This window comes from Motacilla alba, chromosome 12 (genome assembly GCF_015832195.1).
Source record: "Motacilla alba alba isolate MOTALB_02 chromosome 12, Motacilla_alba_V1.0_pri, whole genome shotgun sequence".
NCBI lineage: Eukaryota > Metazoa > Chordata > Aves > Passeriformes > Motacillidae > Motacilla > Motacilla alba.
In genome coordinates, this window is record NC_052027.1 from 4,175,899 (window position 1) to 4,203,316 (window position 27,418).

Here is a 27,418-nt window from a genome sequence, read left to right on the forward strand (position 1 = left end):
AGATGAATATTTAAATTATACACAGATTTGGGTAAATCATATTCAGATCTGCATGTTAGATTATTTGCTGGCCTTCTCTTGCCGTGCAGGGTGAAAGCTTTAAGTGGGAATGTGAGGGACAGAGGCTCTGTTTCTGTAGATGGAAGAACTCTCATCAGAAAGCTCCTGATAAACCCCGATTAGAGGATTATTGCAGAAACTTTCTATAACTTTGCTAGAGCCAGAGGCTTGAGGAAGGTTTAAAATCAGCTTTGCAATCCGTCAAAGTCCATTTTCTCCTGGAATGCTACTTTTATTGAAATGACCTTGTCAAATCGCAAATTCTTTTTCCCAGGCATCCCCAGGACCGTGTGCAGGTATGATTAATCATCCCATCCCGCTTTAATTAATTTAAAGGCGCCCATGGCCGGGCCGGGAGGAGACGCCGGCTGGCGAGGGCAGCGCTTCCCCGCTCGGCTCGCAGGGAGTTAAACTTTTCACAGTTTTCCCGATTGTTTGCAGTTCAGCCCTCTGCAACATAATGAAAGTTTTCGAGCCATCTGTTGTTAAGCTGGCGGTGAGCAAGGCCAGTATATCCAAACAAAGTGCTGGCCTGCTGTAAACTGAACCTGTCAGTTTAGCATAGCTGTGCTGACCTCCCCGGGCGCGGGGCAGCGGGTACCAGGCACTGGCTGCCTGCTCAGCTTCCAGGGGAACTTCTTGGGGGGACCGTGTTTACTTTTTCCACTTAGCGTTCCTCCCACAGGCTTGGACTAGTTTATACTAAATCTTCAAATTGACTCTGTTCTATTTTTTTTTTTCCCCTATTCTGAACTTTCTCCTTTTTTCTTAATCTTTCAGGCCGTGCAAAAAAAAAAAAATTAAATCTATTAAAACCCCACAGTGGCTGGAATTTGAGCTTTTAAGGAGGTGATGGGCAAGGGGGGGGACGACACAGGACAACAACTTCTGTGATTCTGTAACTCAGTGTGTGCATGTGTGCCGGCAACATTCTCTCTCAAAAGAAAGAGGCATGTTCCCAAGTATCCCAGCTTGCTTTCCAGCTCCTATTGTTCCCTTTGTTCTGTATTATTTAAGATCAGTTACTCATTTGCTTCAGAGGATTGGGAATAGCAGGCAAGGTAGAGCAGAGCTGCCAGCATCTATTGTCTTCCTGGGAGCCACAGTTTGCATCCAGAGTGGCTGGAGCAGCCTCCCTCCTGCTTCTGTTTGCTTCTGTTCAAGGGTTTGGTAGCTCCAGCGAAAAGTACTAGAGAATTTGAAACTTTTTTGATTGTAATTGCCAAGATCAGACTGGAAATGCCCTTTATTTGTAGGGCTGTGTGGCAGGGAATTGCTTTCCTTTCTCGTTCATATGAAATACGTGTTAGTTTGGCCTCATCTCCTCTGCGTCAGTGTGTTTGTGCTTCTTCCAGTCTTATATCTCAGACTGCCTTCCCTTTTTACTTCCTTCATAAATGTTATTTTAATTATTCCTTTTTGTCTGGGATACAACACATGTCATTTCTCAGCTGGTATTCACTCAATACAAGTGATTTTAACTGTTTTTTAGGATTGGCAACAAAACTTGAAGTTCCTGTGCCAGGAAAGTGACTATTTGGTATTACCTGTTTTCAGTGTTTGTTTTTTGGACTAGACCTACAGTAAATATCTTTATGCTACCGCTGCTGCCAAATTCAGTCTTTGCTTTCTACACTTGTGCTGTACCTGCTCACTGGTCTTTGGCTGGTTTCAAGTGTGTTTTACTTACCTCATGATTCTTGGAAAGCAGACCTGATCATCAGTGACCCCGAATGCTGCAGTTCTCAGTCAGGAGGAGTTTTGCCTCAGGAGGAGCTGCTGAATTTGTGCCGTGTGTGAAACCAAACTGTGCCTTTGCAAAAGTGTGTCGTGTCTTAACAGTGTGGTGCAAATGCACTGGAAGCTCTGGAAAAGCAGTAAAAGCTCTGGAAAGGCAGTGAAAGTACTTGGCCTTTCCAGAAGACCCTTCCAAGGACTTGTGCCAGTGCCCACCAGAGGGTAGGAGTGCCCAGGGGATGAGGGGGAAGGAATATGACAGTGGTGAGAAACACGCAATTTTAAATTAAAATGACTGCACTTAGGAGGAAACCCCATCCAGCTCTAATCTGTTTGTAAGGTGACTGACACATAAAGTGCTTTTTGTTTTAAGGTAGAGGGAAATGCATTCAGGATAGAGTTTCTGGTATAAATGTCAGGTGCAACACAGTGCATGCTCACTCAAAAAGTCAAGCAGATAACCTTGGCATTTAGGGACATTGCCTTGTATAAAACGAAATTGTATTTTGTTTTTAAAAAGGAGGACTACATTAAGAGGTCACCTATTAGCTGTGTTTTTGCTAGCTGTCTGAAACTCAGCTCTACTGTCTATTAAACTCAAACCACTATGTAAACATTCCTATGTTGTTCCTGGTCTCTACAATGGCCAAGGGGATCAGGTTTCACCTGCCTGCACATCTTCAAGCAATTAAAGCAATTAGCTTGAAGCCATTTCACATTCAAGGTCTACTGTGACATTCAAGTCCAGAAGAAGTCTAGGGGAAAAGGAAAAAGAAAAGTATAAAAGGCCGCTGTGCAGCACATGCACACAAATAACCTATGAGGGGGTTTTGGACTTTGCAACAACTTCCAAATGTGGTCAGGAGGCTTCACAGCAGGCAGGCAAAATTGCTGCTGAGAAAGGGAAAAGATAAAGAAAAAACACCTAATGATCCTTTAAATTATACCCAAGTTTTGCGCTGGGAAGGGAGGGGGAGGAGAGAGAAATAGCAACATGATTTGGAACAGTATTTGTGTGAAATAATAAAGCCTTGGCCTTATTTACTGATATTTCTCCTGGCATGGACATCATATTTTTCTTCTCATTTAGGTGGGGATTTATATTTGGTGTTTACATTGTAAAACTACACTCGCTCTGGCTAATGTATCCCTTACAATGACATTCAGCTCTGAGTTTAGTGATTCCAGCAGTAAGTCTTGAAAGCTGCTATTTTTTAAAAGGTTGGAGCAGATTAGTGGTGACCTTAAAAGATTAAACTAGTACAGTTTAAAGATAAATAATCAGCCTTTAGCACATTAGATAGCTACATAAGCATGACAGAAGGTGACTTTCTTACAACAGTTTCAGAATCCAGGCAGCATTTTTACATTTGAAACTTGACTAAGGCAGGGAGCAGTGGTTTGCAGAAAGCGAGACATAAACTGATTGCACTACTTCAAATTGGTTAATACAGTTTTAAATCCACAGTTTTCCTGTTGGTTTTATTATTGAGAAGAGGCTAATTTTAAAAGCTATGCCTGCTGCAAAAGAAGATCTTGCTTTGCCGTCCCGGAGGGTGTTCTTAATCAGAAATAACCGCAGGCTAAATTATAATGTGGAATCCTGCTGCCCTTTAACCTAACACTGCTGCTCGTTCAGTGTTTGTTAACAAATAGCTCTAAGTACAAAATTGTTTGAGAATTACTTTTTCATTATATTTGCTGACTTCAATTAGAATAAGAAGCTTATTTGGGGAAGAAAAATTAAAAATGTATGGGTTTCTAGAGAAAGTTTCAGCAATTGTTTCCCGGCAAGTGTCGCCTTCGGAACATAACTGTGGACTCTGTGGCACACGTAATTCAATTTAAATAAAATTACTTTCTGAACGAATATTTCTGCACCGGTGGCAGAGGCGCAGAGTTCAGGAGCATCCCAAGCCTCAGCCCTTGTAAAGATGAACAAGCTAAAATGGTGGCAGGGGTCAGGCCAGGGCCCCTTTTGCACCTTGCAGGGGGATGTAATTCCTAACGAAGAGGCACCAATTTCCCATCCTTGTAGTGTTGGGGAGGACTGGGCTGTATATGCAAGTGGTACAGTGTCCTATTTTTATTTCACTTTGAATAACACGTAATTGAAACGTACAGACAGCAAATTAATTGGTGAGTTGAAGGTAAGAACTGCTGAGTTAGTAGAGACAGCACCAGCCCTGTTCTTTTTTTCCCCTTAAGTTTACATGCTGGAGCGGAAACGCCGCGGTGCTCAGAAAGGAGGTGATGCCTCTGTAAAGCAGATCTTTCCAATTTTATTTTTTTTCTAGCTTAGTCTTCTGTTTCTATGATCTGCCTTTTGAACTGTTTTTGTGGCTGATCAGTTCCACCTAATATGTCTCTTGATTTCTGCTATTGTAATACTCAGACGACATGCTGTTCTCTTCATTTTTATAAGCTTTAGATGCTCCTGCCTGTCATACTCTGGCGGTTTATCTTCAGCGTCTGGATTTGCTTTCAGACTTGCATGTCTATCAAGCTGCTGTTGCTTTGAATGTGAGATCAAAAGAAGATGAATTCCAGTAAAAAATTTCCTTGTATGAAGAAAAGATTGGGGGCCTATGTAAACATCCCACTGACAGCTCCCAATGAGTTATTTTAGCAGAGCATTAGCACCCAGAATGACAGACAGTCCAAGACTACATGCTAAATAACAAATCAGTCCCTTCAGTGGCAGCAGCACGTTGCCACAACAGCAATACATTTTCTAAAGGAATCCTGTTCCTCTTTTTTATTGAATATGGCTGTTCGACTGCTCATCTCTTCACGAGCTGCCTTTGAGTGCCAGCCCCAGTTTACTTTCTCTTGACAATATCTGTGTCATGTCACCAATATGACAGCAGACGGGGCTTTGATAATTGGGTGGGGAGACGGTTAGTTAGTCATCTCCAGTTAAATAGGTAGTTTGTTTTAGGGGAGGGGAAGGAGACAGTGAAGGAGGGGTGGCATCTGCCGGAATGCTGAAGTTACACTTTCGGAGATGCTGAATGCAAGTCCCTGCACCCAAGACAAGCTGTGTTTTTTGGGCGGTTGTTTATATTTCAGCTCACACAGAGAAAACAGCTCTGCAGCCCGGCCAGCCTCCCAAGCTGGTTTCCAGAGCAAGTCACAGCACTGTCGAGGGTAGGAGCGTCAAGCTTGGCTGGACTTCCGTGCAAATCCAAATTTGCCGAGATACAGAAGCGAGGTGTGCTTCTGCCTGCTGTTTGGTCTGTTTGGGGACGTAATTAGTTCTGCCTGTTTCTGCTCACAGATAGTGGGGTTTAATTGTGTAGAGTCACTAGATTTTTGTGCCGGGTGTAGTGCTAAGCCCAACTTTGAGATTACCTGTGAGCTGCAGCTGATCTCACCACTTTGCAAGGGAAGAATTAGGGAAGGAATGCTTTGCGGTTTCTTTGTCATTTAGTAAAAGCAGAGGTTGCTACTGTGGAGGCAGAGCCCGGTGGCTGCCGCGAAGGGCAGTGCTCCAGCGTCTCCCTCCAGCCTGTGCTCCGGCTGCACGGCACTTCCTGTTTATTCAAACATCTTTTTACCATTCTTCAGCCCCCGCTTCACAGAAACAGCCAGAAACATCTCCAGCGCGAAGACGGAAATCTAAAGGCAGACAGTAAGAGCTCACTCTGTTAAACTCTTCATTTTCTCTGCGAGCGCTCAGAGGAAAGGAGCGTGCAGGCAGGGCTGAACTTTTAACGAGCCGCCTTGCGCAGGCAGCTTGGAGCACAGGAGAGGGGAATCGCTTTGGTTTGGAGCAAAAGCAGCCAGTTCAGGTTGTTTATGGCAGTGTTGACAAGGGTGGGGTTTTTGGCGTGGCTTTGGAGAACTGTGGCAAGGGCCAAGTCCTCTTTTGGGGCGCCTGTCACCTTGCAGTGCTGCCCCTCTGGCACGGGAGCAGCCATGTGCCACCATCCCTGCTGCTCACTGGGTGCTGCAGCTTCTCTTTGCACAACTGCCAAAAATACCTAAACAACAAACCCCCGTAAGAAAAGGACACACTGCTGCTGCTCTGGGCAGCAAAAGTGGCACAAACCCACCGAATGGCTTTTTTGTTTTCCACAAATTGTTTACATGGTGGCTCTGGCACTGCATGCGAACCAGCCTCGCTAATATTTGTACCAATTTCATGCTAATAAAAATCAGGCTGCTGAGACAAGCATGGCTATTATCTCATTCATATGACTATTGTTTAGACCTGTGGTACTACAAAAGGAAAGGGAAAGCGTGCTCACGCCGGGTAATGGTTGTTAACTTCTCACGTGAGGGATTTTCTCTGCAGTTTTTCAGTATTAATGATTGTTGTATGAATAGTCTTCAGGGGTTGTTGGAAGATAGTGTAGATCTTCTTGGTAATCCATGTCACAACACGGATGCTGGATTTTTTCCCCTCTGTTCAACTGACTTAAAAAACTGCTTGATATTTCTCAGTGGTTTCTCCCCCCCCGCAAAAGTCCGCTGAAATAGCAGGTAACTTTTTTTTTTTTGGCAAGCGTTCGTGGTGCTCGTATAGTGTGAAACATAAGAGAAAATGGAAAATATGCTGCCTGCCCTGTGGAGAAAACCCATCTTCCTTGAGGCTTTTCCTGCCTCTCCAAGATCCAAATACACTTTAAAATTTTAAACTGTAAACCCCCATCTTCCTAGAAAAGAGAGCGAGAGAGAGAGAAATCAAGCTGTGTGTTCAGCCAAACCGCAAGTACAACAAACATATTTTGAAAATATATTGCTAGTCTGGCTTTTTAATGTTCAGAAGTTGTTCTACTTTGCAGAAAAAAAAATGGTGTTTGCAACTGCCTTAAGGACAATTTGTTTAACAGTAGGAGTAATTTCATGGGGAAAATGGAAAGAGTGACTGAAGTTATTTACTCAGATGTTAGTGTAGGTGTGGGGCAGAAAACTCTCTGTGGGAACAGTGGGCTGCTTTTCTTGGTATCTTAGTCTATTTGATGACCATCAAATTTCCCAGCTCACTGGTTTTGTTTTTTCTGGATGGCATGTTTGATTATTTATCAGAAGGGAAAGGGAGTAGCTGAAGCAAATAAACATGTGACCAAGCTGTGTTTTGTTTTCCACTCAGAAGGCCATGCCCTTTAACAGATATACAGAAAATAATAAACGTATTGTTTTATGATAAAAGGAAATTATGTGTATCATTTTCTTTAGCAAGGCCATTAACCCCTTGTGTTCGGTGGTCTCCGCCTTCTGGCAGCTTGTTGGGCTTGCAGCTGGGAATTAAAGGCACTTAAACCCCCCTCTTGCCTGGAACATTTCCATGGATTACTGCTCCAGCCCTTTGGATTTTCTGCATTTATTGCGTAGTCATACAGCTCTGGTCATCTCCCCGGTCCTACTTGGGGTGTGACCGACTAAATGAGAGACACTTTGAATTTTCAGAAGGGTGCTGATTTCCAAAGAAAACCTTGGCGAGAGATGCTGGGATCTTCCAGCCTCCAGTGCTGGTGTCTGTGCAGCGTGAGGGGTTGCAGCTGTGTTTGGTCCGTTACAGACAGTGTCAATTTATGGGATTCTCTTTTAAATGCCAGGTGTCTAGCATGTAGCATGTAGTATTTCCTTTATAATACTAGCTTTGGACAATGTTCATTATCTTCCCTGAAAAAAAAGAACAACAAAAAAACCAACACCCTATAAACTAAATCACTGTCAGGAAGTAAAATACAGGTTTGCTTCATCTCCGGGAAGCATGTTGCATGCTTTAGCTGCTTTTATGGGATTAAAAGAAACAAGTTAAGACTGTCATGCACATGAAAGGAAACTGAGATGTGGTTTGCTTCACATTGTGCAGGTAGGTATAAATTTAATAGACTGACTTGCTTTCAAAATCTCTCTTTGTCTCCCCGAGTCGCATGTCAGTTCCAGCGCGTTGATGAGCTCCGCGGTCCGTAATAGCGCCTGACTGCCGCTGCCCCGCAGGTGCCGGATCGGCAGGAGGGTCCTCCTCCTCCTCCTCAGGGATGTAGGTTCCCTCTGAGGAATGGCTTCTCATCGAGAAAGGGAAAATTTGCCTGACATCTTGAAGTTGTGTTCAAGTCTGTGCATTGCTGGTGGGTCTGGGCAGCAGGAGAGGTGGATGCTTCACCTTCTAGCTCCCAGGGGGTCATCGCTCCCAGGAGAGCCCAAGTGGATGGCCGGGGCTGGAGCTGGGGGTTTGGGTTTGAAGGAGGAGAAAAGTGGCAGTCGAAATAGCAGGGAGGGGAAGGGCTGGCAAAATAAGGACCTGAAACTTAAATGTGATGTAAAGAAGAAAGAGGAAATGAGCAGCTTGGGGCCAGGTGACATGGGCAGGGGCTGGGCTGGGGAACATGGCTGGCCCCCCTTGCCCAGAAGCTCCCTTAGGGGTGATGGGGCTCAGGGTGGACTGAGGAATGGGCTTTGGGATCAGGGGTGCAGGATTGAGATACCTGGAAAGACCAAGAGGCAGGAGCAGTTGCAGCCTGCTGGACAGGGGTGCTCTCCAGCCCTGGCTGAAGTCCTTGGGCAGAAGCCATGAAGGACCATTTCCATGGGGGAAAATGTTCTCCCAGACTTCAGCAATTAAAGGTCGGTTTGTGCCCTGAAGCATAAACATTTGTACCTTGATTTCTATTTTTATCTTTCCAAAGGTAGCTGTAAATGCTCTCATGACTATCTCTGCAAGTGTCTAATCCTTTCTTTGCATCCTCCCCATGCTCTTGGCTCTGGTGATATCTTGTGACAGTAAGTTGCAGAGAGTAATTATGAGTTGTATATTAAGAAAGGAAAAAAAATCCTTTTATCTGCCAGTTTGTTTTGGTTTTTTTGGTGGCTGTTGCTTCCTGACTTCATTCAATGTCCCCTTTCTCTTGCATTATGAGAAATGGCAAAAGCACCAGATGTACCCTCTCAGACCAAGTCACAACTTGTATACTTGTTATCATCTCCCCTCTTACTCATCTCTCACTAAACTAAACACTCCCACCCTTATCAATCTTGCCTCGTATCTGCTGAGCCCTCTAATCATTTTTGTCGCCTCCATCTCAACCTTGCCTATTTTTGCTTTACCAGAATCTGTTAAAATTAAGCTTTTTACAAGCAGTTCTAAATTAGGTTGTGCCACATAAGTGCAGAGATGTGATTTGCAGCTTTAGTTTTCCATGTTTTGGGCCGTCCCGATGTTTTGCTTCCTTCATTCACCCAGCAGCAGCGAGTGTCTGATGGAGCGTGGTGAGATGTCCACAGTCAGGGGCTGTATTTCATGGGCCTCTGAGTACAAGTTTGTCATGCAGTGTTTTGGAAAACAAGCTTAAAATATGTTCCCTGTTTTGTTGACCACACAGGGAAGCGCGCAAGCAGCTGTATGCAATATACTATTTATGTTGTAGCAACAAAAAGGCCCTCTTCCTTCTCCCCCCCCCACCTTATCCCTCTTCTCTTCTCTCTGAAAAAATATGAGAACTTCCCGTGCTTTTGACATCCAAGAAAAACGCGGCTCAGCAGTGAATACTCCTCCAAATATTCAAAGGTCTGGTTCACTTTTGCATAAACACAGTAGTTCAGAATCTGATCTCGAGCCTACAGAAATGAGCTGGAAATCCCATAAGATTTTTTTTCATCACTCAGGAACAGTTCAGTTCTGGTTCAGTTTGAGCAGGGAGCCAAGATTTGTATCCTTTCTCATTTTACCAGGATGTGTTGGCCCATCCCTCCTTTCTTGCTGGTACAGACCGCTACATGCTGTGAGTCTTGGCATGCCAAAATAAAGAGAACCATTTTTAATGTTTGGGAACTTTTTGCCAGATACTTTTTAAGTGGCTTTGATGAGTCCTGACTGTGACTCTCTAAAAGAAGGGACACAAGGTGTTTTTGCGGTGTAACCGCCTGAGGATTTCATTTATGCCTCAAAAAAGGGATTTTTGTAGCCATTTTCCCTGCTGTAGCTGCTTCAGGGTTTGCAGGTTCCTGGTGTTGGCTGAGGCTGATCTCTCACCTTACTGTCTTTTGCTGCCTGCCCCCTTCATCCCTGTAGTGTCTCCAAGCATTAATGAAAATACATCACCCACCTTTTCCCTGAAATTGGTGGAGTTCATGAATAAATTACAAAATGGAAATTGGTTTTTTTTGGAGGCAGACTCTGTTTTCCCTCTGTGTGGTGCTGGGTCCTCATAGGCAGGGACCTTGCCAGCCGTGGGATGGGCTGTGGGATGGCAGGGCAGGGGCACGGAGTCCACTCGTCCTCCCACTGGCAGGAGTAACCTCAGTGCCCACAAGGACGAATTGCAGCAGAGCTGGGACACAGACAGCTCCACCCTGTGGGTTTGGAAGAAAGGGTTTCTGTTTCCAGTGCCTTTTTCTGGAGGGAATCTCCTTAACTGGTAGCCAGGATCTATTCCAGAGGAAAGAAACTAAGCCTGCTGGAAGAAAAATAGAGACTCATCTTCTTTCCTTATGACTGAACTATTCTAGGAGATGCTTCAGCATGAGGCACATTTCCAGCTCCATTGCTCCAAGTGTGCCCCTGTCACATCAGGGACAGGATGTGAGCCAGGGTTTGTGCATGTGGACCTCAGGTCCCTTCTCTTTTTCCAGCATAGGAATCACCCATGAGTCACTTGTCCAGACCAGTCTGCTGTGATCTTCATGGCCAGGTGACCATTTTATTGAGTGAAGGATTGCTCTTGAAGCTCCCCTCCGTGATGAGCTGGCTGGTAGCCCTTGGGTGGAACCAGCCTTGCAGTTTGGCTGCAGCCAAGTGAGGCGCTGGGTACAGACAACCAGCAGCATCTCCCTAGGCTCAGGGCATCCCTCTGCTGCACCAGTGGAGCTGGAGCAGGGTGGGTGGAAAAGGATTATTTAATGAAGCAAGGAAGTAGAGGATGGGGATTGTTTGAATCCAAGGTGGTTGAGAAGGCTGGACAGCAGGAATGCTTCACCAGATTATGTTGCATCTTAGTTGTGTCTCATAGCAGGGCCCCATGTCCTGCCTGTAGCTATCCTAAAACTTCCCTTCTGCACTGCCAAGAGCAGTGTTGGGGCTCTTGGCTGTGGCATTCTGTGTGTGGCACACAGGGTCAGGGTGGTGGCAATGGGTAAGGGAGCACATAGCAGCTCATTTCCCAGTTCTGGAGGAAGATGGAAGAGCTGGGCACAAATGTCAGAGGGAATAAGTGCTGCAAGAACATCTGCTTCTCTTTTTTGCATCTTCTACATTTTATTCCTCCTCTTCATTTTGGTTCCTTTCCTATTCTCTAGTTGGTTCATCTCACCTCCCCCTGTTCTGTTCCTCCCAGAGGAACAGCACTACCCACTGCTGTCGCTTTGCACTATTTTTTATTTTTTTCCCTTTGCGTACTGCTCCTCTCCTCGCTGGTTTCCACACGTTGTGCGGCTCCTGAGCCTGCCGGAGGAGAACTGCAGCAGGGCTCCCCTCCAATGTGTCTGCCTCCTACCACCGCTCCTCTACATCTGCTGCTCCAGGAGAAGAGAGTGTCGCAGGAGAGGAGGTAGAGGAGGCAGGAGTGGGAGAGACATGAAGCATCTCTGAAGCTCGGGTGCATCCGGGCTTCCAAGCTTGAGAGCTGCATCTTGCCGCTCTGCTGGGAGCAGCTGTGGAGTGGAGCGGGGTGTGAGGACAGATGGGAGCTGAGAAAGAAGAGAGATTGCTGGCTGAGTCTAAATTCCCCCTCGTCCCATCCAGGAGAAACAAAGGTACTTGCCTTGTGAGGCTGAAGGGAAGCAAGAAGCCCTTTTGGGAGGTGGGCCATGCTCCGCTGGGAGAGGCACCTGGAGCTGCTGACGGGGAGATTCCTCAGGGCCTGAAGGCAGCATGAAGTTTGGGGAGAAATAGATGATGGGAGAGCTGCATGCCTGCTGCTGCAAAGCTGTGCTTTGCCCAAACCTCAGTGGGGAAGTTGAGGAGCAGTGGTAGCTTGCAAGGGTATGGCTATCAAAGGTCAACACACAAGGTCTGGGACCAGTGTAATGTGATGTTTGCTCCAAGGGCAGATTTTGCCCTTAAAGTTTCTCCCTTCTCATCTCTCTCTGCTTGCTCGTTTTGTTCTGTTTTGCTGTTTAATGACCATAACTGAAATTATGGACAGAATGTGACAGTTGGTTGGCAACTAACTTTCCAGATTTATTGCTTGTGCACTTCCGATGGCCACAAGACCACCTCTGATTTCAGGGAGCTCTTCCTTCTTTCTTTCTCAAGTTGCTTTCCTGATAAGCAGCTTTGTCCACCTGGAAAGGCCCGGAATCCTTAGGAATCTGTAAAAACAGATGGGATTTTGGTTTGTGCTCTCCTTGCAACTTCTGGGTGCATGTTTATCCGGATATTTTGGAGGCAGCCCATTCATTACTGACCAACTGCCCTGGGAATTGGTAGTTGAACAGGATACCCCTTTCTTTTGCATCCTCATGGCTGCTACTCATCTCCCCACCCTCCAGTATACATTCCTTTTCCATACATCCTAAAGTTCCCTGGATTGATCTTTCCAACCCTGATAAAACCTCAGGTTCAGAAACAAGCTTCCCCTGGCGTTAGAGGCAGGCCTGTTATAGCTGTAGGTCATCATATTTCATTAATAACTGATTGATATTAATAACGGTTGGAGCAGATGGGAAGGGAGGAGCTGGAGCGCTTTTTCTTCAGTAGGAATAGGATGATGGAAAAAAGTTGGAGAGTTGCTGCCTTGTACTGGCTGCAGCGGTGGAACAAGTTAGCAAGAGGCTCCATGCGACTGGATCCTGTTACTGTTTTCCTTATGTACTGACATTGTAAGCAAGTATATGGCATTTAAGCAGCATTTCTATTTTTAAAGTTCTACCCTCTTTTTCCAGTATATTTCCCTTCCCCAGCCCCCTTCCCAAATCAGGAGTATCTGGCCACATGAAGTGAGAGGCAGGACTGCATTTTTACCCTTCATCAGAGCTTGCCCGAAGAGGATGGTGAAACTGAAAGGTCAAGGTGCTTGCATGGAAATGTTGAATTACAACAGTAACTGGGGTGATAACAGTGCCCAGTGTTCTGGGCAAACAACAGCTGGGCAAACAAGTCACGTTCTGTCTGTCTTGCAATAAAATTGTCTTGGTCATCTCAAATGTGTACTTTTTTTTCCCCCTCCTGGTGCTTAAGTGGTTGGGAAATAATAAATGGTTGCCACTTCCCTAAGCACAGGGAGAGGGCTTTTCAGTGGGGCTTCCCACTTACGCTGTGAATGAAACAGGCTTGATTCATCTCACAGTTAATGTACTGTTAACATTTTTCCTGGGTTAGGTGTCACCCAGTGTTGACTCTCAAATACCATTCCAAGTTTGTGCAATGTCTCTCAAGCACTGTATTTCAGTTGCCTTTTTACTGGTCTCTGTTTTACACCAGAAAATCTCCTTATGTCTGGGTGATTTCCTGATGGATAAGAAAACACCTTGGGAGTTCATTTACTGTATCTTGCATTTAGGCATAGGATTACTTGGATGATAGGCAGCCTTTTCCTGATGTTGTCCTTCCAAATCCATGTTTGTAGTGACCAAAACCCATGGAAGATTCATTTTCAGGGGGATGCTTTCCTTTCTCTTTTTTTCCCAGTAAGTGGGAGGGTTTCCCCTTTGTGTTTTGGTGCAGAGAGAAGGATGGTTACTGCTTACTGCTGCTCTGTGATTCACTGCTGGAGGCCAGGATTGATGTCTGGGTCTCTGGGTGTCCCAAGAAGCTCTGTCCAGGCTTGCGGGCTCTTTGAGCAGTGCAGATAACGTGGCTGCTGGTAAATACTGAGCCAGGTATTTGAAGACCCTCTGTGGTTTCGGGGGCTCTTGGCATCTCCACCTGCCCATCCACGAAGGAGCACGCTGTTGTCTGGACGTACAAACACCAGCTGGTTTTTCATGGCCCCTGGCAATTGTTCACTTGCAAGCACGTGGTGGAGATTTAGGATGTAACTATGGCAGTGGGGAGGAATGTGTGAAAAGAGCTTAGAGATGTCAGAGCACCTGCTTGTGAGGAGAGGGCCACGTTAGCAGAGCTGTTGGCTAGCAGTAAACAGTCGTGGCACCCTTGTTTCAGGACTTGGCAGCAGCAGGAGTTGAACCGAATCCAGCTTTACTCTCTACTGCCTGTTCAGTAAGTTGAGGACAAGGCAGATGATTAAGGAAATGTGGGGAAACTGCTACAGAAGCTTTTGGAAAGATAAGAGACTTTGGTCTCCATGTCTGACAGTCTGGCACTTCTCACTAGCATTGAATTCACATGCAAATCAAAGGCAACATCTACTCCCACAGGAAGCTTTATTAATGTACAGGCCTGCTTGCGAATCTCCGTGCTGATGAAGGTTGTGGGACTGACTTCACTGAAATTAATTTCCCTGTCTCTCCTCGCCTGAGCACTGTGCAGCACCGGCAGCCTCAGCAGGGCTCCCACGCCGGCATCCAGGGATGAGCTCTGTGCGGGAGCGGCACTGCCTGGAACCAGGGAAGGGGGCAGAGGTGTGATGCTTTTTGCCTTGGGTTGTACGGGTGTCCACTGGACCTGAACTGACATCAGCAAAGTAATTCCATGAAGGCAAACCCTGAACGGGCTTGAAGTATTTTGTGTGTGAGAGGAAGGAGGGTCAGTGTATCCCGAGCCAGCCATCTTTCTTGTACATGTCCTGTCATGTGTGAGGAGTATGGATGAGGCTTGGAAGTGGCAAGGACAGGACTTGGTCTGAGGTAAGAGGAAGGAAAGGCAGAGCAGGGAGAAGTAGAAAGGCAGAGGAATGTGGGATTGCTGGGTTCACTACCACCAAGGACATGGTAGCTCCTTGAAGCAGATGCTCAGTAAGAAGCATATCTGAGCTATACACAACCTTCCACATCTTAAACCTGAGCTCATCTCATGCTCGGCTTTTATGGCTGTCAGTTATTTGTAAGTGAAAAAGCGAAATCTTGAGAGCAGAAATGGGAAATGCCATTTCAAGCTGCAATCCCTGGAATGTCAGCATGTTGCCATCTCACTTGCATCTACCTTGTTTTTTCCCTTTGATGTTCCTGTCCATCCTGGCTGCTTGTATCCCTGATGCTCCCTCTAGCCCACTTTTATTCTTTCTAATGTTTTCCTTCCTGCCCTGCTCCACCCTCTGTGCTGGTCCTTCTCTCTTCCCAACTCTGTTCCCATCAGGTTTGCACCAGCACAGGTGACACCTAGACATGGAATGGGGTGGTGTAGATGTCACCTTGAATGGACACCCTAGAGAGGTGGGTGTGAGGGATGTGGGTGCTGTGCAGCTGGACTGGAGCAGGGACAGAGCTCTGGCTTTCCTCCAGCAGAGCTCTGCCAGTGCCAGCCCGTCCCCACAGCCAGAGACCCTCATTGGTGTGGGGTCAGTCATGGTAAGGGTTTATGGTGGCAGTGGCCACCCCGACAAGCCGCATGGGGCTTTGAGGCCAGCTCGAGTAGCGAGCAGGCATTTCTTGCATGGCTACTTGTTCTGGGAATCTTCAAAAATTTCTGGCAGCCAGTTTAATTGTGCAACCTCTCAGCTGCCAGAACGGATAGAATATGATCATATCACATGAAATGCATGCAGGGTCTGCTATAGCAACTGTATTTCAAAGAGACAACACATATGGTGACTGGTTCTTTTTGGAATAATATCTATAAGTTGATGATGTTTTATTCAAAAAGGCTGTAGCTTGAAAGGTTAGGGATGTTCTGATTGTTTAGTGTATGATTAAAGAAAGGCTTCTGTGTTTTTTTTGGCCTATTGAATCTAATTACTGGGAACTAAAATGATCATTTGATTGCACATTTACCTGGAATTATTCTTCTGCAGAGCCAGTCTTAATAATATATAATAATATGTTGCGCTTGTACTGTATAGAGCTTCTTGTCTGAGCAACTCAGAGTGCTTTACAAGTATTCATTAATTAAATAAGCCATACAACACTCCTGTTAAATAAGTGAGTATTTGTTGCCTATCCCCTTAAGTCTTGTAGGTTTTATTTCTGCTGCCTCTGCCCACCCTTGAAGATGCTTTAACAGCTAAATAAGTTAATTCAATAAAAATAAGGTATATTTTAACTGTTCTTAGTGCTTTCTGCATAAAGGTTTCTTTTGTTGCATTGAATTCTTTGGTAGGCTGTAGAGTTTCCTGGTTCCTGATGGTGCACCACCAAGGGAGTGGTGGCTGTGTGTGTGTGAGCCCAGATCCATGCCCAGCAGCTCCTGGCACCCATTGCAGGGACATGGACCAATTCAGGGATGTTATGGGTGCACTAAGCTCTGACCAGCTTGAATTGCAAAATCTAATTTTACCTGCACCATGCCAAGCTCTGCTGGAAATCACATCCACCCTTAGAGAGTTTTTCTGATCCAGTGGAGACTTGTTATTAAATTGGAAAGGAGGGCTTCTTGCCAAAGCGTTATAAGGTCTCTCCTGCCCACTTGCCCCGGTCAGCAGTGGTGGTTCTTCAGTCTGCTGAGCTGACCAATGTCTCTCCAAAAGTAAAAAGATGGGTCTAGGCAATTGAAGTAACAAGGTTTTACCGGGGTAGGGGAGTTGGGTTCGAGTTTGCAGACCTTGATAGCAAACCTTTCGCAGCAGCTCTGCGCTGAGATTAAACACCGCAACTTGAAGGAGCAAGTGAAACTTGAAGCATATCTGACTTCTTAATTAAATAGGTATTAATTAAATCACTCAGAGAACATACACAGTAGGAGTGGGGAAGGCTTTTTCCTTCCTTCCATGTAGGCATCTTGCAAAGGGACTATTTTTCTTGTTTTACATTAATGAAGTCTTCAGCCTTCCCACTTTTCCACCTACACATGTACTGAACGTCTCCAAGGAGACCAAGGAGGCCCGGGTCCGGTGCTGGTGAATCCTCCGGGAGCAGCAGGCTGGGGTCTCGCCAGCAGAGCCTCAGCTGTGCCACAGTCTGTCTTGCAGGGATCATCCTTGCTGTCCCCTGGCTGCAGAGCCAGGAGGGAGCCAGGGCAGGGACTTGCTCCTCATCTTTTCCTCTTTTATCTCCTCTTGCTTTCTTTTCCCCACCTGATGGAGAAATCGGGCCTTGCAGAGCAGCAGGCTCCAGTGTTGAGAGACTCTTCTCTGCTTTGGATGACATTTTGCAATAATTCCCCCACATCCTGCTTGCTCATGCTTTCAGGGTCATATCCCTTGCCCCTCCAGTGTCACACTGTCCTTTTACTGCTGTGCCTTCTCCCAGTGAGTCCCCACAATTGGTCCATCACGAGCTGACAGTGATTTTCATAGGATCATAGAATATCCTGAGCTGGAAGGGACCCACAAGGATCATCAAAGTCCAAGTCCTGGATTTTAGTGAGGTGAAATGCTGTCCCTGCTTTTCTTTGTACTCTCTCCAGTTCCCTGCAGCTTTCTCAGCCTTCAGTATGGCTCTGTCTGCTGCTGCCTCTCCTCTTTCTCCCACCATGGCCTTCCAGAAGCTTCCCTGATGTTCTCTGGTCCTCAGGGGAGCAGACAGTGATATACAACTGCCCTCTTGTGTAAACCCAGCCTGATCTGCTGGAGAGGAGACATCTGAAAGCAAAGGAGCCTGCCCATTAGTGAGGAGGGCTGTGAGCTGCTTCAGGGGCACAACAACCACTTCATGGAGCTCACCACCAGGATTCCTGCAGTTACTTGAGGCTCCCACCCAGGAGGCAAACATCAGCTGCTGCTGTTTTTCTCCTTAGTCAAAATGGGAAATCAGTGGTGGGATATCACCCCATTGCACGCTAGGTGTTATTTTTGTGGAAGCCACTGCTTTCCTCAGTGGAGGTGCATCAGGAGTGGAGTGGTACCCCATGACCAGGGATTGGCTTGCCCCTGTGCTGTCTGTCTAGCTCACCATGCCCTCTTGACTGTGAACTCAGTTCTCCAACCTCTTTCTCCCTACAGGCTCTCCAGGTGGCACGACAGCTTCTCCTGCAACAGCAGCAGCAGCAGCAACAGCAGCAGCAGCAGCAGCAACAAGTTAGTGGATTAAAGTCTCCGAAGAGGAATGACAAACAGCCAGCCCTTCAGGTAAGGGGAGCCTGTGAGCCTCTGTGAGGGTCTGGGGCTTGTAAAAGCTGAATAAATGCATCTTCCGTGCAGACACTGGGATGGAACCCTCAGGAGCTTCCTCCCTGTGTCCACAGAGTGGCTGTGGCTGGTGTAAGTGGCAGCAGGATTGATGCTGGGTGCTCTTGAAAGTCCCACCTACGGCGTATTTACAAATCGTGAGCGTGTACTTTTATTAGCGTCTGGTAGGGTTGGATCATGACAAAATGGAATAGCTTTTGTTACTGTGTCAGTGTGCATAGGAGATTTGCATTAACATTTCTGTTTGATTGCTGTTCCATTTGTAGTCTGTGTTCACTCAAACCGTTGATTTGCTGTGTCAAGGATATTGGGAAATACTAGGATATCATATCATCGGTGTGTTTTTCCCCCTTTTATTGTCTGCTGATTTATGGACATCTTCAGAAATAAAATCTAAATATTAGAGGGCTTTGTGCTGTTATGAATTCAGAGAGCTAAAACCAATACAGCATTCCCAAACAGAAGATGTATGCACACATATGGGGCTTTGGAGTACATTCTGCTAGTCTTGTGGGATAAATCACAGGGAGTTAAAGACTAGAAATACCTATTAGGTCATGTATCACAGTTCCTTTATTTTTTCTTTTTTTCTTTTTTTCTTTTTTTCTTTTTTTTTTTTTTTTTTTTTTTTGCTATTCTAGTGTTAGAAATCCCAAGTGATGGTGGGACTGCTATTATTTTCCTTCACATAGTTTTCCATAACAAAGCATAGGCTCAGGAACTTTCCACTTTAATTCCATCCTCTTGCTCCAAGTAATACTGCTTGTATAAATACTGAGTCAGTCCCTTGCCTTGCCTTGTGTTCACACTCCTCAAACATCTGAGATACTAACATGTACTTGCCAGTTTTGGCAAATTATATGTATCTAGTTCTTTATGTATTTCATAAACTAGCACTTCCAGACCCTTGACCACTTTGCTGGTTTGCAGCTGGTTATTGCTTTTATTACTGCTCTCTGCAATTGCAGCATGTCAGTGAATTTTTGATAATAAGGTCCTGAATGCAGCAGTTCAGCTGCAGTTGCACAAAGCCCTTTAGCTGGGACATTTATCTTATCTCGCTCTTCTATATCTGATGCTTCAGCCTCTGTAGCCCCAAATTCTTTCCGGATTTTTTTTTTCTCCTCTTGTTGTCATAGCACGTTGTCAAACTCATGTCTGTTTTGCTCTTTCTACTTTTTTTTTTTTTTTTAGTTTGATATACTATCACCATGAGCTCCCTGACAGCATTGCTGCTTCTCTTGCCTTTTATATGTGCTTCAGATTATTTTCCTGCAAAAATACGGATGCTAGGCTCTTTAAATATGTAGTAGAATATGGAAGGTAAAGCCAACATTGCTAGAGGCCTTGACAGAAAAGTGAGAGGGCCTGATTCTGTGGTTCTTACCCAAATAAAGCTGATGGGGACTTGAAGGACAGTTTGGCCTAAGGGAGGAATAGCTGTTAACTGCAGGCCTTGGCCCAGTGTGGACAACGTCGAGCTTTGGCGTAGTGATTTCATCTTCAAAGCATTTTGCAAATACTAATCTCCAAAACATCCCCAGAAGGAAAGTCTGATAAGTAAGTAGCATTATCCCAGTTCTGGACTGGGAAACTGAGGGATGCGGGTTAAGCAACTCACTTAGGATCACAGAGGGAATTGGGTTTAGAGGTAGGATTAAGATTCATGAGTTCCTGGCTCCCACCCCTGTGCTCCAGCTGCTGGACAACACCTCGTGCTTTACAGCCGGGCTATTATTCTTTTGGAAAGTATGAAGCATTTTGTCATTGGGCAAATATACGTTTTATTGGCAGCGTCAAGAGCCATAATCCAAAGCGTAACATTAATGCTTTCAAAAATATTTTATTTGGTAAATCCATAGCTGATCCATATGCCTTTTAATAGACTCTTCCACTGGGGACATTTTTAATGAGAGATTGTGCTGGCTAGGTCCAGTGTCAGGTACTAAAAGAAGTGCTTTGTTGTGCAGATGTCTTAAGAATAGCTCCAGAGGATGAAATATGACTGTGTTGACCTTTCAGCTGTGAGCTTATTTGTCAGGATTCAAATAAGTTGAAAGGATCAAACCAAACAGTTTCCGTAGTCAGACTGGGAATTGTGTTGCAGAGGTCAACAGTGAAGGCCACATCGTGGATTCCATAACATAGCCAATTGTTGGTTCGTATTAAAGTACTGGAGCAGCTCCTGCAGTCAGAGACACAATTAAAATTCTAATTTATTAATGTATACAGAGAGCTGGCCCAGCCTGTCACTCACTGATTCAAATGACTGCCCAGTCTTTTTTTTTTTTTTCTTTCCCCTTCTCACTCCTGGTGCTTTTGCAGTCTGAAACATACTGGAAGTCCTCTTGGATGTAACACCCCCAAGTGCATCCCTGTAATGAAAATCTGTTGCTGAAAGGAGATGGTGCTGCTGGGGGTAGAATTTTTCAGTAAAACTGCACCCACACAAGCACCCACAACCCCTCAAGTCAGATGGGGCCATGCTGACGAGGTGATACCTATTGCTGACAGTACGTAGAATAAATATCACGGGTGGGGGAAATGTGCCTGTTTTTCCTAAGTTTGTGTAAATAATGAACAAGTTATCTTTGGGCTTCACTTACAAAAATAGATGTCTCATTTAATAGCCACAGCAGTTAGCAGTCACCTTGGTTTTTTTGTGACAAACAGGCTTCATGTATAACAAGAACACCATAGGCGTCGCTCATCCCTGCTGTGCTTGGCGAGGGCACTGGTGAGCAGCGCCCAGCACGAGTGCTGGGGAGCTTTGCATGGAATAGGGAGGGATGCTGTCTGCCTGGGCTGCTGCTTCTCCCACTGAAATGCTCCATGGCTCTGCCTGCCCCAGGAGGAGGGGCCACTTCTGGGGCTGGAAATATGCCCTCTAAACCCCACCGCCGCAAACAGACGCAGATTAATCTGGTGTATACTGTGTAGCTAATCTGTTATCACCTCATGGATAATTTCCTCCATTCCTTCTTTATTCCCTGATTAAATAGCCAAGGTACTTAATTAAATATATCCCAGCATCCTGTGGCCACACTGGGACATGGTGTCTTCAGTAATGTTTAAATGACAGCGGGCTCCCGCAATCCTGTTTGGGGTCTCTTGATCTTGGCAACTCCACCTGAAGATCTGCTTTTAACAGATCGTGAGATACTCAGTCTGTAAGAACTTGGACGCAGGACTGTAGATGTGCTCTGCTGATAGCTGAAAAACCCCAAATCTCCAAATACACGATGAGTCACATTTTGAGCCTATCGCACACTGCCGTGGTTTAGATTTGGCAGTGACCTCCGGTTTCGCAGCCTGATGACACAAACAAAAGAAAATTGAAAGTTAAGAAATGGATTTAATAACCAGCAGTTGGGGAAAGAACATAAAAAATACCAGTCCCACAAAAATTACTGGAAGTGAAAAAAAGACTAAAGGCTGTTTGATAATATATTTGCCATAGACAGTGGATTTCCTTGAATATGTGAAACAAATAATTTAACAGACCAGGTATGCTTAGGATTTTGAAAACGTGCACATTTTTCCTGGCCAAGATAAATATATCTGTATTAATAGATATATTGATTAAAATTTGCAGCTTTAATTGCCGATGCTCTTACCGATTATTCATTTTGGTTCTCCCAAGCATTTTAGTTGCTGGCAAGAGCACACAGATTGGAAACAAATCAAGAGACACATTTTTCTCCCAAGAAAGTAAAAGTGCATGTGTGTTTTGGCAATACTAAAAATACAATTTTTTTTAAAGACGTAAATGTTGTGTGTTGCATTGAGCTGGAAGTTGGATACTGGACTGAAAACAAATTTAGGATGTCCAAATCAGTATCTCGCAATTCAAACCCATCACTTGACTGTTTTATGTGATTAAATGAGTTTTCTTGTCTGATCATTAACCTGCCTGTGTTTGGAGAGAAGAAATAATGAAATTACTGGGATGGAAGCTTTTGTTTTTGCTTGGCAAAACAAAAAAATAAATCTTGCCTTTAAGTCACAGCCAAGAAAAGAATTTGGGTTTGGTTTAAATCCTCAGGGTGAGACTGGGGGAGGCTGAGAGGACAGAGCTGTCCTCGCCTTTGCATACCGCTGCTTTTTAAAGCAGCCTTTTGGCTGGGCTTTTGTAGAATTTAATTTGCATGCTGTATTATCTTAATATATCTTTCCAGTATCTTGAGAAATAGAAGAGGACAAGAGGAAAAAAAAATCACTGTAGCTTGGTGTTGGGGGCAATTATTATTGTTTTTTTTATGGAATTAGAAATCTTTAGTTTGACAACGTAATAAACACCGAGAGGTGAAGGGCAGGGTATGCTCCGTTTCACTTGGAGCACACAAGCCTCAGTTATGTTGTCTCAGGTTTTACACCCAGGGAACCTTTTTTACATAGTGGTAAATTTAACAACTGGTAGAGAAATTGTCTCAGCAGATGATTTGGCAGAAGAAGTAAATTTTTATTCTATTTGTACGAGCATCTCTCTGTTTCACTCTTCAATACAGAAATTGATCAGAATCTGGCCTCAGTCAGGCCAGTGGGAATTTTGGCACCAACTCAGCCTGGGTCAAGGTTTTGCTTCGGCAGGGTTTGAAGTTTGCCTATGAAAATTTCCCTTGAATCTTTCATTATCTGTTTCTGACTTTGGAAATTAAGCAAAGTTGAGTTTTGCTGGTTTCTACCAAAGAACCCCTTAGTTCTTATTTATTTTTCACCCCTAAGTCCAATTATAAATGTTAGTCAGTTCTTGGAATGTGTCTGTGAAATGCAGACATCATCCACCCCACAAACAGAACAAAATCTGAGTCAGATCCTCAAAATTACATGATCAGCTTGAAAATTTTGATACTAAGGGGTTTTTTTTCATGACACCTATGGGCCTTTTTTGCTGTCTTTTAATATTTTTTAAAGCATTTACTATTCAGTTTTTAGACTGAGCAGAAAGGTGACAAATGTGTTTATTCTTCAAAGAAGCCTGTGATTATCCTGTAATATCATGATTCAAAAAATGAAGCTTCTAGGAAAATACCAGTATATTTGGAGAGCTGGCAGTGTGAGGTACTGTCAGCAAACATGATTATTCCCATTTTATAGCCATGTAAACCCTGACAGAGGGATATTAAGTGACTCGCACAAGGTTGGAGAGCTGCAGGCCCTCAGTGGTGTTGAGATGTGCAGCTCTGCTGGGATATTTGGGAGTTTGGCATCTGGGTGCTGGAAGTAAGTCAGTCCTGAGGGGCAAAGTAGAAGCCAGGATCCCTCATTTTCAGCCCTGTATCTTGTTAGAGCACCCTGAGTATCATTTTCTTGCAGGTTTTCTGCTTTGACATTAAGCATTTACAGAACAGGTTTGTAAAAACTGTGGTTTCTGCCCAGGTTGGGAGCAGGGATGTGGGGTGGGCAGTGCCAGAGCCTGAACGTGCCTTACCCACCTCAGGGAAGGGGAAAACAAATGAAACCTTCCTGACTGGTCAGAAATGTGTAAATTGCTGACAAAATGACACATGTAATTAAGAGTGCTCCTGCCATTTTACCTTGTGGTTTACACCTACAGTGTTGAAAAAAGAGAGTGACTCCCACCTCGCTAATTACCATTATCACTGAAATGGTAGGGTTTGAGTCATTAGTTCCATGTGCATTTAATTAGAGGAAGGCTGAAATTGGATTTAACTTATTACTTTTTCATGGATCACTTTCTTGTCATCACTTCAAATTGGATTGCAGCCCCAGGTAACTAATTATGAGCGCCACAGGATCAAGAGTGAAAAAAAGGTAATTAGGAATAACACTGTTGGACCCTTGCTGGTAGTCCACTTGTGCTTGGGAAGAAATGAGAGCGGTATTTTGTAGTATTACAGATTAGGGAGTTAAAGGTATGTGCTGCTGCCAGGAATGATGGGAGACTGCCCCCTCCTATAGCGGTTTATATGATGTACAGCTGGGTTGAAGATGTTATAGCGACATGGTTCCACAATCAGCTCCTTAATACCGAGATTAAACTTGTAAAAGCAACAGATCGGTTGTAGGTATGAGGCATCTCAACAGCCGGGGAGCCAGGGGTCCGTCCGTGTGTGATTGCACGGCGCTGCCGAGGCGCGCGCGAGCCGCGGCGCCGAGCGCCGTCAGTACAGCGAGCCACAATTGATAACAAATTAATGAACATATTAATGATCCGAAAAGATCGTTCACATCCGACAGGGAGATATATCAGTCGGGAGGACAGCAGCCAGCCTGATGATGTGGGGATGTCAGGGACTGAGCCTGCGTTGCTGCCGTGATAAAATCATGAAATCAGGACCTCGCTTCTCTTTTGTTTGATGGAGAGGTTTCTTTTTGTTTTGCTTTTCGTGGGCAAGGCTCGCTTGGTTGGATTGTCCCTCTTTCTTCTTTTTTATTTTTGATCTTGGAGATATGATTGCCAAGTTCTGCTTTCTTCAGAAAATACTTTAAAACAAATTGTTTTATTTCCATGTGCAGAACAGAGTTCAGAACTGCAAGTAATCAATTTTATTGACACAGTCTGGAAAAAAATGTTGATGAGAGTTCAAGGATGTGAAAGGATTGAAATTTCAAAGTACCCAACACCGAGTGTAGGAAAATTTCAGAGGTAGTTTCATTAAGCAAAGAAATCTATTGTGTGTGAGGAGCTGTAAGAGGAAAATCTGCTCTAGGACCTAATGATATTACAAGGAGGTTACGGCAGCTGATTTTTGCCTTTAGAAGAGGAAAAGTTTCCTAATTTCTCCTAATAGTGAATCACAGTTCAAAGGCTAGCACAATTTCCTTAAGTTGTTTAAAATGGCTTTTAATGCTCTGTTAATGTAGGCAAATATTTGTGACTCAGTGTTGGGTAAGTGCCGCTTGCTCATTATTTCCTGATGCAAAGCAAAGGGTAGGAAATTCTGTGAACACCATGCAGAGATGCTGAAGAGACTTAAGAGTAACAAAATTCAGTTACGGAAATTAAGTCTTTCTCATTTACTTGACATTACAAAATAAATCTTGAGATTAAAACATATTACCTTTAATACAGAAAAAGAGAATCTCCTTTAATACATCTCAAATTGATTTACAATTTTTATACATAATATTCATCTGCGGTTGAAAAGGGGGCAACCTGAGGTCGAGTGATGTAGTGTTTCCATTTTTCCATATGAGTCTTACTGTGTGTGATAAAAGCAAACTCCTTTATTTTGTCAGTCTGCAGGAATTTCTGATGAAGTGCAGGGGTCACTTTTCTGTCAATTTGAGTAGGCAGCATTTTTGAACTACTGTTTTTTTCCCCCCTCCTACAAAGTGTGGCCCCGATCTGACACACGCATGCACACACACACACACACACACTTTAGACTGCTGCAATCTGCAACTTATTAGTGCTCAGTGCTGGAGCCTGTCCAGTGGTTAGAAAATTTCCTGAAGCTTGGAATAACAGCAGTGGGTGCAAGTGCCATCGAACAGAAGTGACAATGAGGGGCAGTCCGGCCCGCCTGGCGCGATGCCCGGGCTGGAAAACCAGCTGAGATAGTCAAACGCGGGAAGATTGACGCGGTGCATCTGGGAAATGCTCAAAAAGTTGGGTTCTTGAAAAAATTACCTTCTGTGATCCTAAGACATCATCTGTTTTCCTACAGAGATTGTTTATAACAGGGTTTTCAAGCACTTGTCAAATAACCAGGAGTGAAGGAAACAGGCTAAAAATCTCTTACCGTTCAGATGAGTCCTGGTGTAGTTGGAAAAAAACAAACTCCCGTCACAGAGATCCACAGCTTCCCAAGGCAGAGGGAGCCTGGGAGAAGGAGAAAAGGAAACTCTTAGTCAAAATCAACCCAGCAAGCACGGGCTGTAGGTTGGGGAAGGTAGTTCTGCCAGGCTGATGGGTGCAGCGCTGGCACGGTGAGGTGAAGTCATACCTAGAAACTGTTTTGTGTGGTGCTTAGCTTTTGTTACTGAGCTGTGATATCATGGGCAAAATATTATAAACATAGCATGGCTATAGCTTGCTTGTGTAACAAAAGATCTGGAACTTTTATTAAGTTTGTTTTCCTTGTCATATTGTAAAAATTTATTATGTGTACTGTGTATATTAGAAACAGATTTGGGTAATTCTGTCTAAATGAAGTCATCCCAGCTATTTCCAGACTGTCTGTTTTTGGTTGTGAATAATTTTCATACATCAAATGGTTGTCATATTTAGTAGCTCTCTACATTTTAAATAGGACATATCCCATTTTGAACTTCCACGGACTTGAGATGCCTCTCGGTTTTTAAGGTTATTTTGTTGCAGGAATATTCTGAAGAGCTGCCAGTGGCAGGGCAGGGAGTGCTGGAGGAGTTGCTCGCCTTCCTGCAGAAAAATAACAGGTTTGTCACAACTGCAGTAGTACTTGTGGCTTTCGGCAGCACGCACTGGGAAGAGCCTGCCAGATACCTATTTCAGCTTGTCCCTTTGTGTTCACACTTTGCAACAAATATGTTTAAAAAACACTAAAGGAAAAGTACTGTGTATCAAAAATCTCAGATAAAATAATTCTCTCAAAGAGTACACGCTGCTACTTTTTTTTTAACAGAAGTGTGAAAAGTTAATGTTTAAATGTTTAGTGTTTTAATTTAAATCATAGACTCATCTACATAGCAGCTAAGTTGCTGTGACTTTTTTATTTATACTTTTTAATCCTCAAGGTAAAGTTTCTTTAGTCAGGATGGGGAAGTGCTGGTGTTCCTCACACACTGACTGAGAGGAGTTTGCACTGGAGGAGTCTGCAGTGATGAGCACAGAGCAGAATTTTCCCCTGAAACCATCAACTTTGCCAGAAATACTTGGTTTATAGCAATTTATTTAAAAAGAAAGGGGAAAAAAAAAGGCAGGAGAGAAAAAGAGAAGGCATTTTGATCTGGCTTGCTGGAATGGAGGAGAGCAGCTGTTTGCCTCATGTGTTTAAATCTCTAGAGCTAATATTGAAGTTTCAGGGCAACAAGTGCAACATAGCAGAATAAGTAGAAACTAAACCCAGGGAAACAATTGGAAATGCTGCTTGGATATGGCTTTGGAGCTTGACAGTTTTACAGCTGTGTCGTCAGGTTGGCAAAATATTTTGTGGTGTGTGTGAAGAAAAGGCTGTTGTGTTGCTGAAATGTTTTTATTTGCCTGATATGTGTAATCTTCCTTTTATAAATTACTAATCTATTTAAGGTGTAACATTAATGGCGCATAATCTCAAGTCACTGAAAGCCTGGAAAATTAAAGTAGACTGAAAGCACAAGAAAGAAATGTACTTTGTGTCAGGCTGAAGTTCGATGAAGCATGGAGAAGATGGAATAGATTATTAAATAAACTTTAAGAGGAGATGGAAAAAGCACCGAAATATCTCATTTTGAAAGGAATTAGTTTACTTGATTATATGCAACTGTATCACACTCAGGAAAGTATAAGACAAATGAAAGCAAAACAAAATTTAATTGAGCTATTATTTTGCAGACTTTGGCTCCGTTTCAGACAGCCTAATCAAATTGCTCTTTTCTCAAATAACTAATGTTAAATGCAGTCTACC

General features: G+C 44.2%; 1 protein-coding gene across 24 annotated transcripts in view; it reads left to right on the plus strand.

The window, feature by feature from the left end:
* Positions 1-27,418, plus strand: part of FOXP1 (forkhead box P1) — a 378,552-nt gene that overhangs the window by 249,937 nt on the left and 101,197 nt on the right. For 21 of the 24 annotated variants that reach the window (XM_038149488.1, XM_038149492.1, XM_038149504.1 and 18 more), the window contains one exon: positions 17,682-17,807. In XM_038149488.1, the coding sequence (XP_038005416.1) occupies positions 17,682-17,807 (126 nt within the window). Of the gene's footprint in view, positions 1-929; positions 5,432-6,495; positions 6,515-9,346; positions 11,500-17,681; positions 17,808-27,418 lie in introns of those variants that run through there. The other 3 variants (XM_038149507.1, XM_038149509.1, XM_038149508.1) reach the window with 3 other exon arrangements.